This window comes from Procambarus clarkii, chromosome 55 (assembly GCF_040958095.1).
Source record: "Procambarus clarkii isolate CNS0578487 chromosome 55, FALCON_Pclarkii_2.0, whole genome shotgun sequence".
Lineage (NCBI taxonomy): Eukaryota > Metazoa > Arthropoda > Malacostraca > Decapoda > Cambaridae > Procambarus > Procambarus clarkii.
Genome location: NC_091204.1, coordinates 33676083 through 33687257, shown reverse-complemented (window position 1 = coordinate 33687257; position 11175 = coordinate 33676083). Strand labels below are relative to the sequence as shown.

At 41.7% G+C, this 11175-nt stretch overlaps 1 protein-coding gene across 1 annotated transcript; it reads right to left on the bottom strand.

The window, feature by feature from the left end:
• Positions 1–1767: 1767 nt before the first annotated feature.
• LOC138352931 (uncharacterized) lies at positions 1768–7659 on the bottom strand. Its single transcript, XM_069305585.1, has 3 exons — positions 6914–7659; positions 6556–6789; positions 1768–6238 (listed from the first exon to the last, which is right to left on the bottom strand). The coding sequence occupies exon 3, from the start codon at positions 5720–5722 to the stop codon at positions 2834–2836; it is 2889 nt and encodes a 962-aa protein (XP_069161686.1). The 5' UTR covers positions 5723–6238; positions 6556–6789; positions 6914–7659; the 3' UTR covers positions 1768–2833.
• Between the last annotated feature and the right edge of the window lie 3516 nt (positions 7660–11175).

Sequence of the window (11175 nt, the reverse complement as noted above, 5' to 3'; positions counted from 1 at the left end):
TTTATACTGGAGTTTGCCAGAGACTCTGCGTTGTCCCAATACCTTCTCAATATTAAAGGTTTGAGGCAAATGTGTTGGTGTTAATTCTTGTTTATAGAAGCCACTATCAATTTCTTCCCCATTCAGATCTTTTAGAAAGTATAAAGGGATGTGTTGTCTCCGATCAATACGTGTAACTGTAAAGATCTCGCGGGTGTTCTGCTTCTTAAACCCTTTCTTAAACTTGGAAATGCGATCAGATAGAGTGATGCGTACTGTATCACCAACACTCAATCGTGGAATGACAGCTCTCTTTGATTTGCTTGGGCTTTTATACATTAAATCAAATTGTTTGGCGTGTTCGCTGGGCGAGGATAGAGCGTGCACCTCCGCAGGTGTCTTCCCCTTCAATCCTCTGTGTGGGGTTAAATTATATGTTTTCACAATATCTGGTAGAGCCTGCATGTATTTTAAAGTGTTGCGCGCCGTCATAAACTTGTAAAGTTTACCTTTTAAAGTACGTATGAACCGCTCAGCGATTGAAGCTTTAGTCTCCTGAGAAAATACACTATATAACTGTACTTTCCTTGCTGCCAGCATTTTTTTCATAGTGGCGTTATAAAATTCTCCACCTCGATCAGAATTAATTTTGCGCACTCCCTGAGAATGAGGTGAATCTAGAATTAAAGCTAGAGCATTACTGGTGCTTTTCCCATCCTTGGCGCATAAGGGTACTACTTGGGCGTACCTGGAGAAAATATCTACACATACGAGTAAATATTTCACTCCATCATTATGTTTGTCCAATAAACTCATCTCGGCCAAGTCTATAGCTTGATATAGTCGTGGTTTAGGGCTTATCACCCGACGCCGAGGGAATTTATGCGGTTGTAAATAATGCAACGTATAGGAGTCAGAGCTTTTCAGATAGTCCTTTACATCGGCTAGAGTTATACTAGAGTTAATTAATTTGGCGGCCTTATACAATCTCTGTACCCCTCCAAGCCCTCCGCTAGATGAGGGGTCGTTATATACTCGTTCCAGTACATCTTTCTTGCTCACCATTGGTAAACTATCTCATAGGGCGGTTCGTGAACAATATTACCGCGTAATGTTATCGTAGATGGAGTGTTCGAGCCCAGATCTACTAGCAAATAGCCGTAGGATTGACTAATAACTTGCTTATATACCTCTACAAATTTCTTTGAATCCACTTTCCCAAATATTTGTCGTCCGAGTGTTTCAATTTGTGACAGGTCTCGTGATTTAACCAATATGAAATGAGAAGCATTTAAACTAATATTCCTCGAATATTTACCAGGAAAAAATATATTTTGAGTAATCAATATGACGGAAACCGTGAAATGTCTGCCCTAGTAAACATGTCTGATACGATTTTTGAATTCGCAGACTCTGTAAAAAGGTCGTCATAGATTACTAAGATATGCGAGTCATTATCTACTCGCTCTTCCACAGGATCAATAATGGTTGAATGCTCGATCAGCTTCCCTTTAATTTGTGGATCTGATCGTAATTCAGAGTAACCTCCTCCGCATATGATTATTGAGGAGAACTTGTGTTGATACTTCCTTACAAGTTTACTGCACAAGTAGGATTTTCCGCTGTTTGAATAACCAGCAATAATAACACGAGATGGTTCTCTGAAAATATCTAGATGTTCCGCATGGATTATATCATAGGAACTATCCATGATTAATGCTTCGTTAAGACTGCTAAAAACTAAGGAACTGAGGTGGTATTTATACAAACATAGTCATTTACAGGTGTTTATTCACATATTTTATGTACAGCAACATCATTTTTAAAACTAAACATAGTTCTTACAGTTCACAAACAATAATATTAAACATCCTATTCATTTAGTATAAAAAGTTCTAGTCATATGGGGCATCCATCTTAATACTACCTAACAATTGTACAACATAAAATCTAGCGAGGGTTGAATAGTTTCTGAGCTGTAGCATCGCGTTTGCTCCAGGGGCGGAATATTGGGTAGAGTCTCTGTGCTTGCTCTACTTCCTCCTCCTCCATAAACACTTCTTCCAGCTCCTCCTCCTCTCTCACTTCTACATCCATCTCATCATCATCATCATCATCATCATTGTTATTGGGAATATCAGGATGCCCATACGCTAGGGACTGTGTGGGGCTTAAAATGTAGCGTTTATCGTCAAATGCTGACAATCCTCTGCAGGTAGTGCGACATGTACAAATCTTTCCTTGCACGTTGCGTATAGATCTCGACACATACCTGATTGAAGTGTTTGTTTCAAGAGTGTGTTGAAATGAGTCATGTGAGAGTTTCTCTTGTAGATGGTATGGTACGCCCTTACACTTACAAGTGTGCTCCCCATCATGAGTGGTGAACGAATATGTTTTAGGTCTGAGAGCAATTAACTGGTTAATAATCTTAGAGCCTATTTCAGACTTGAGCAATCCTAGTTCACCTTCTCACGCTTTAGAGTAGGATGGATGTGTGTCATTAAAATTACTAAAATCCATACAGTCGAAGAGAGGAGACTTATTCAACTCTTCAAACACATCCTGACAGTCCAGTTTAATGATGAAAGAGTCTGTGTCTGTATATAACAGACTCGCTTTATCCCCATACGCAGGTTTGACAACATCATACCAGAACTCATAGAGTCGCCTCTTAGCAATTTGAAGTATATGATAACCCAGATAGGTAGGAGTGTTGACTAGGAGAGACTTCTGCTTGATAGTACATATCACACGATCCTTACTTAACAAAAGACTCCGCTTGAAGAATGGGTTTCGAGCATGTTTCAGGAAATGACTACGATCTATGACCAAATAGTGTTTGTTCCCATATTTAGATACATCTGTGAGACTCTTTCCATATATAGAGTTTGATACGAGTTTGAAAGCCTTTTTTTTTTATCGCGCATTTGGTACTGGCACGTTCACGAACATTGGTTTCAATGAAGTCTTTAAGGTAGCTCTCCTGCTCGAATTCGTAGATGTCGTGAACTTTAGCTACTTCTAATCCAATGCGCATGAGCAACTGTAACAAGTCCAGACTAACGAGGTAGTCTTTCTGAGGAAGATGAGAAGCAATTAATTTAGTGTTGTTTTTAGGCAGCCCACGACTTTCTTCTGTAAGAATATTCTTACTGTAGGGTGAAATGTGTTCCTCGGTAATGCAAGTATGGGAAAGAACAAGGGGCAGTTCATCTGTATACCTAGCTACCTCCGGTCGGACCTGCAGTGTATCACACAACACCCAATATCCCTTGGTCCCGTCACATGGGATATTTTCCAAGCCTTGCTCCAGCAGTACGTCACGCTCATCGTGTGTCAGTTTCCGGATCCCGCCCCGAGGGAGTAGTTCAGTCATACACGCCCCGTAAAGACTATTAAAATCTAAGTAAATGATGTAGCTACTATCTTCCCCTAGATCTAAGCCTGTGTGCCTGTTCTCCACATTCGTGTACTGTCTCGTCACACTGGTGAACCCACCTCGGAGATTCCGACAAAGTAAATCATATAACATTGGGTCTGACACAACATCAAGTTGAACTTTCGATTTAAGCAAGAACGCATCCCAAGCAAATGAGGGTAAAGAAATGTAGTGTGAAATGTCTAATTTGTAGAGAGCAAGCATGGTATCTCGCCAGACTGTGAACACATCAGCTAGCAATCCTGTGTCCACTTTGAGGTAAAGGAGCAGATACTCCCCTATGTTGCGACATTTAGCCAAATCAAAAATTTCTAAGGCTTGTTTATAATCTGTTTCTGACATCTCTTCGTCTTTTAGTGTATTGTAAAACTTATCACGAGAAGGGAGTTGTGGTTCATCTAACACAGACATAGAGGATAAATAATCATAGCAGAATGATTGTTTACCCTTGAGTAGTTTTGGGATGGCCGCTTTATTTACCCCTTTTAACATAGCCAAAGTGAATGTGGTAGGTTTCCCACTATCAATATGATCCTTGGCTATTCGTCCTAGCGAACCGTTGAGAAGGGCTAAACTATCCAAAAATCTTAAGTTGTTCACATCAACTTTCATAAATTTAAATCCATCCTTAGCTAATATATCTATTTCACTCCCTTGTCTATCTCTCATCTCGTTTAGGATTACTCCTAAATCATAGGAAGCGTTGTGTGAAAATGTGTATAGGAACTTGTATGAATTTATACATTGCAAATTACATCTATCACAGTAAGCTGCTTGATAATTGTGGAATCTTACTGTGTGGTCGTGATGACGGACTTTGATTACATCTTCTCCGTTAAAAGGTACATCACAGAGTTCACAGGTTGTTTTTGTCTCAAATAGTGCCTGCTGTTGCTGGGACATGTGAAGTTCATAGGATGCTAACCCCTTCTTGATTCTAGCCCATGACGCTTCTAGCGTGGTTACAAAGTGATTGACCGCATCTTTACCCAAATAAGTATCTTTCTCAACAATATTCTTCTGTCTGTCAATGATGATGTACGCATACGCCACTGCGTTGTGACGTGTTTCTATCATTCCCTTAGGGTTCGAGCGGTCTAACATGCACTCAAAGTCATAAAAGCACGTGTGACTAGGACCATATCCCCGTCCATAGTTACGGAAAGTAATCTTCCTCTCTGGTGGGTAGAATTTGAGAGTTTGATGTACTTTGCATGTACTTTCATGACTCTGCATCCTATCTGCTGGGAGTGATATCAAACAACAGTGACAGAAGCTGTGATGACTTGGGATGCGCTCTGGATTGCTGCGCATATTACGTACATATTGGTTAAAATCCTTAATTAATACTAAGTGTTGAGCTTCCAACATCAGCAATGGTATGACATCTGTATATCCTCCTCTTCCCTTCCTAGCTAGTGTAATGTAGTGTCGTTGTTGTCGTCTAGCATTTTCATCTCTTTCTAGTGAATAGATGAATATACTGACTTTATTCATTTTCTCTACCTTGTGAATATCCTCGAATGTTACTGCAGAATTGACATCTGCTGGCCATTTCATGTGTCTGAGACACCAACTAGCATTCACAGATCTAGCGCGGATATTACCTAGTCGCATCCCCTTAGCTAAACATTTATAAGCAGCAACACACTGCATAAGGCAAATATCAGCCTCTCCCTCTGGATTGAAAACCAATTTTTTCCCACGCAAGCCTTCAGGATAGTCTACATGCGAGCCTAATCTTATCGGATGTTCAATCTGACCACAGTTAATGTAAAACCCGGTGAGCCGCTCAACCAAGACATTGGACCCTTCCCTCGCTTCCAGATACTGGGATATTTTCCCGGTCAATTCGTCAGCCCAAAAATCAATAAGAGTTTCTACTTCCTCGAGAGTAATTCTTCGCCCCTCACCTCGTATGGGAAAGCCGTCGTTATTTATAGGATCCAATAGATTATCCTCCCCGTCTTGTTGTACATTTAAATTCCGCACAATTAGAGTGACGTCTGGGTAAATTAGGAGGGATGGGTGTTGTGGTGAGAAAAGGGATCGAACCTCATTAATGAAAAAATCCCTGTATGTTCTCAGATAGACTCCTGGGGAGGTGTTAACATGTTCTGGTATGGAGAATGAAAGCCGGACATAACTGCCGTTATAGTTATCAATTCGATCCAGCAGCTGAGGTTGAATTTCTAGGGCAGGTGGAGGAGAGGGCGAGAGAGGGGGGTGATGGGAGAGGGCTGGGAGGGGTGGGGGGTGGTGATAACCCGCCCCCTCTGACATGAATGGGTGAGACCGCATGGTCAGCTATTACGCCAGACGGTGCTAACAAGTCAGAATTGACAGACGCTGGCGGGTCAAGGTCACGGTCTGCTGAGCTGTCGTCTGAGTCACTGTCTGTGATGATAATGGTACGATTCTTAAGAAATACGAAATTTACGAAGGTACGAAATTTAAGTTTATCATGCCCGAAACGCTTTGCGTAATAGTGGCTTTAGGCATTGTATGTACTAGCTCTACCTATAAGTCAACCAATCCTTGTAAAAATTTATTGTATGTATGTACCTTACCTAAATAAAATTGTATTGTATTGTATTGTATTCTCACCACTGCTGCTGCTGCTGTTGCTGTCATAGCTGTGGCTGATTGATTGGGGTATGGGGCTGGGGGAGGAACGGGGGGTTGAGTGAGCGCGTGAACGAGTCCTCATCCCCTCCCTGTGAGAGCCGGATGTGGGTAATGCCTGCCCTGCTGTGTCACTCTCACAGCCACTACTGCTGCTGCTGGATGCCAAATCTATGCACAGCGGTGTGTCATCTGTAAAAAAAAGAAAAACATATTATCTCTAGAAAGAATGAAAGCATATATATCTCTAGAAAGAATGAACGCATATATATATATATATATATATATATATATATATATATATATATATATATATATATATATATATATATATATATATATATATATATATATTTATATATATATATATATATATATATATATATATATATATATATATATATATATATATATATATATATATATATATATATTATGAGGTTAGGGAACAGACTAGTGGGAATTATTATGTTTAGGAAATAGACTGAAATAAGTCGGTATTAACTTACTTATGTCATGGTGAAGGGGTTGAGCAGGTGAGTGGGTATGAATCCGTAATATTGTGTTAACAGGGGGTGATATGGTCTCGTAGCCCCCCATCTGTCGGGGTGGCTGACCTTGATGAAGGGGCTGTGACTCCTGGCGAGTGAGATGTGCTCTCCTTAGCTCAGTGTGTGAGGAATGAGGTATAGCCTCGATGGCGTCGATCTGTTCCCTCCGTCGATTGAGGTATGGATTATAACCTGAAATGGAACAAATGATATTCAGCACGGGTGAATGGGGAAAAATATGTTTATTATGCATGTGTGTTCGCTTGCAAGTGGATGAAATACAGATACGAGAAGTATATTTTTATATGCTACCTACGTTTATGTGAAGTTTCATTCCGACGATGACCTCCTCGCGGGGCGGGTGAGCAATAAGGACACTTCACGGTTTTGTAAACTGAAATTGGAAAGAACATATTTAACTAAGTGAAATGTAATAGCCTGAATGAGTAAATATTCTCACACTATAGTAGTTTACACGCGATATTTCACCTGTGGATGCCATAAAATGAACTGTGGAATATTAAATAAGAATAACACTCACGGTTATCACAGAAAATCTGCTGACATCGCTTGCATTTGATGTCGTAATGTCCTCGGGGCGGTTTTTCACAGCTAGCGCATTGCAGTCGACACAGTTGATTCGGTGATGGAATATAAAACACTCCGCATTTCATGCAGGCTGTAGACCTTCGCCTTTCCATGACATGGAGCTGTATGGTGTGTGTGTAGCGGATGAAGGCTAGCAGGGAACTGGCGGCGCGTTTGTGTGTGAGGGGAGTGAAACGACCCGGGTCAAATGAGAAGTGATTGATGGCTGACAGGTGTGGGTCTGTCTGTCGGCAGGAGTATGTACCTCGCTCCCTCCCTTACCGGAATCGCAGTGTATGGGGACCCGCCGTGGGATGAACAGCTCCAAGTCTGCTCTTAAGACAACGAAATGCTTTTAAGGTAAATGGGTCACACACATCCCTCCTGCTGGAGTCTACTCTCTCATCCTCTCTCACTTAGGACTTCCTGTAGGGGGGCGATAATGGTTTGTCTAACCGCATAATGACCCAGAGCAGTCTCACGACGACGAGGGGAAGCTCCACTCACCCTTCCCTCCATCCATCCCTCCCCTATCCCTCCCACACCCCCAAACAACATAACAGACTATGTTTTGCATCTACACTCTATCTCTACCGACTCACGATCAACAAAAATTATTATCCGCACACAGGATTAAGTCTACGCAAAACACATATACATATTCATTTACTCCTTCCTCTCTTCCTTCTATTTTCTTACTCTATCACTTACTCTCCTACATCCCAAACACCCAAACACACAGAAAATGCTCCCCAAAACCACGAGGACTGGAACCGCGCGCTCCAAGTACCCCCGACACGCGTCAAACTTCCGGGAAATTCCCCCCTTGAGGACTAGACACATGCGCGACACCTGACAGGTGGCAACTCCTACATCCACAACATGGCTTCACCCAAAACACACACACACAGCTCCAAAAAACCACGAGGACTGGAGCGACGCGCTCCACTTTCCTCCGACACATATCATAACATCCGGGAAATTCCCCAAAAAACCCTTGAGGACTGGAGCGACACGTGACACCTGCCAGGTGCCACTCACGTGAGTGCCACCTGGCAGGTGGCGCGCGTCGCTCTAGTCCTCAACCACACTACTCAGTGCGAGATCTTGTTACCATGGGGTGACGAGAGTGCACTTGACTACTGACGAGAGATGACAGAGGGTCATTCTCCCCATCTGACTCGTAACTTGAGTCATTAGTCAGCTCTGCTGGGTCAGGAATTAGACTTGCTGAAGGCAATTCCAGTTCCTCCCTAGCATGATAAATCTTCAACTTATTAATGTGGACAGTTCTTTCCACCTGATCCTCAAATACTCCCATTATGACAACATTGACAGGGCTGTCTTTCTTGATCACTCTGTACGGCCCCCGCCATCTAGGAGCTAGTTTCCTACTCTGATTGGTGGGAGCTGCTTCATTGATTCTCAAGACCAGGCTGCCCTCCTTCAGTTTCAGAGGTTGTACATTACTGTCATAATAGTGAGCATATCTACCCCGTGCTTTTCTTGAAGCCTCCGCTGCAACTCTCCAAGCATTCCTCATTTTATTCAGAACTTCTAAAGGATAATCCTCTCCATATGCAACATTGTGTCTGTTAAGCAGACCTGATGGGAAATTGCATGATTGACCAGTGAACAAAAGAAGGGGGTTGGGTATTAATAGACTGGTGGATAACAGTATTCAGAGCCAGCTGAACATAGAGTAGGTGTTCGTCCCATGAGTTTGCATCGCGTTCAGCAAGGATTGCAAGCATATCCTTAACTGAACGGTTGGTACGTTCTGTCATCCCGTTTGCCTGAGGGTGGTAAGCTGTTGTAAAGGCTGAGGTTGTCTCCAATATCTTACAAACTTCTCTAAATATATCCCCCATTAAATTCTTGACCTCGGTCCGAAACTAAAACTTTAGGAGGTCCAAATACATTTACGAACCTATTCAAAAATGCTCGGGCAACAGTATGAGAATCCTTTTGAGGGATGGCGATCAAGGTGGTGTATCTAGACAGATGGGCCACTAATACCAACACGTACCGATTGCCTGAATGGCTGCAATGGAGATCAATCAAATCAGCCCCACTCGGTCTAGCGGTTCTGAAATCTCCGGAAATTCCTGTAGTGAGGCTTGTGCCATAATTTCAGTAACACGATCAATAACGCTCCGAATATTACGTTCCTTTCTTATATTAAATCTCTGCTTGACACGAGGGCACCCAAGGGTAATCCACACGGCTTCCGTCTACAATTTCTCAAGCCCTCCAAGCCTCCAACCCCCTCCAAGCCCTCCAACCCTCTCCGAGCCCTCCGAGCCCTCCGAGACCTCCACGCCTCCAAGTCTCCAGCCCCACGAAGCCTCCAAGTCCTCCAGAGCAAGCAGACAAGCAGAGGTGCTTGCTCTTGAAATTAAATTTATTTGCGCTTGAAATTAAATTTAAAGGTGCAGCATAATCCACTAAAGATCTGATGTGTGCAAGGTACATCATTTTAACAATCCTAACATTGGCACCATAGCCTGAGTGATAACCTGCAACAGCCTTGAGAGCTCGGAGCCTCTCTTTATACTGACGACAGAGTCTGAATACAACAGGACCGTACAGTGGCACCTCAAGGCCAATGTATTTGAATCTGTTTACATAGTCAAGCTGGGAGCCATCAGACAGTTGCATCTTGCGAACAGCTCCTCCCTGCCTGGGTGGGCGCCGATTGTGTATCTTTGTTTTCTCTGCTGAGATAACTAAACCTAGGTCCTGACATGAGTCTAATACAGAGTTAAAAGTGTTAAGAGTATGAATGGTGGTGATGCAATGATGCACACTCCTTCCATGCATGAAGCCATATGGTTCTTATTCTATGGAGGAGACGCTAATTTAAGCGTGCTAGTGGCTTTACAAGAATGTAAAATCAACTCAATTTCTATGTTCTCTGTTAATCCCCAATGTACCTTCTTATAAATAAATAAATAAATAAATAAATAAATAAATACTGTCAATGATATAATCGATAATTTTATACATTTTTCAGATGTTCAGATCCAGATTCAGATGTTTATTCAGGTAAGGTATATACATACAAGTGATGTTACATTAATGGATTGATATATAGATAGAGCTAGTACATACAATGCCTAAAGCCACTATTACGCAATGCGTTTCGGGCAAGAAAAACATTAATATCTAGAACTTAATACTAATTGAGCATAAAGAATAAAAAGTGTTGAGAACAAATACAAATAAAGATAAAAAAAAAAAAAAAAAAAGGGGGAACATGACTGAAAATGCAGCACAAATACAATAGGTTGACAAACAGTGTTGATTAAAAAAAAGAAAATAACAGACATGGGTTGACAATAGAGGAGTGAGGTAGATTACAGGGAATTTATTAGGTAGTGTTTAGTTTTTATCTTAAACTGGTTGAGAGAGGTACAGTCTTTAACATGGTTGGGAAGGTCATTCCACATTCTGGGCCCCTTGATTTGCAGAGCATTTCTAGTTTGATTAAGTCGTACTCTAGGAATATCAAAACTGTATTTATTTCTGGTGTGGTGCTCATGGGTTCTGTTACAACCTTCTATGAAGCTTTTGAGATCAGGATTGGCATTATAGTTTAGCGTTTTATATATGTATAATACACATGAGAGAATGTGCAGTGACTTAATATCTAACATATTCAGAGATTTGAGTAGGGGTACCGAGTGATGTCTGGGGCCAGAGTTGGATATTGTTCTAATAGCAGCTTTGTGTTGGGTAATTAGAGGACGTAAGTGATTTTGGGTAGTAGAACCCCAAGCACAAATACCATAGTTGAGATAAGGATAGATAAGGGAGTAATAGAGAGTCACCAGGGCAGGGCGTGGTACATAATATCTGATCTTAGAAAGAATGCCCACAGTTTTTGAAACTTTTTTTGATATATTTAGAATGTGTCCCTGGAAATTCAGCTTGTGGTCAATGAGAATGCCAAGGAATTTGCCATCTAATTTGTTACAAATTTGGGTA

Bases quoted from the DNA above. Each gene is read 5' to 3' on its own strand.
- LOC138352931 (XM_069305585.1), bottom strand. From the start codon at position 5,722: ATGCGGTCTCACCCATTCATGTCAGAGGGGGCGGGTTATCACCACCCC.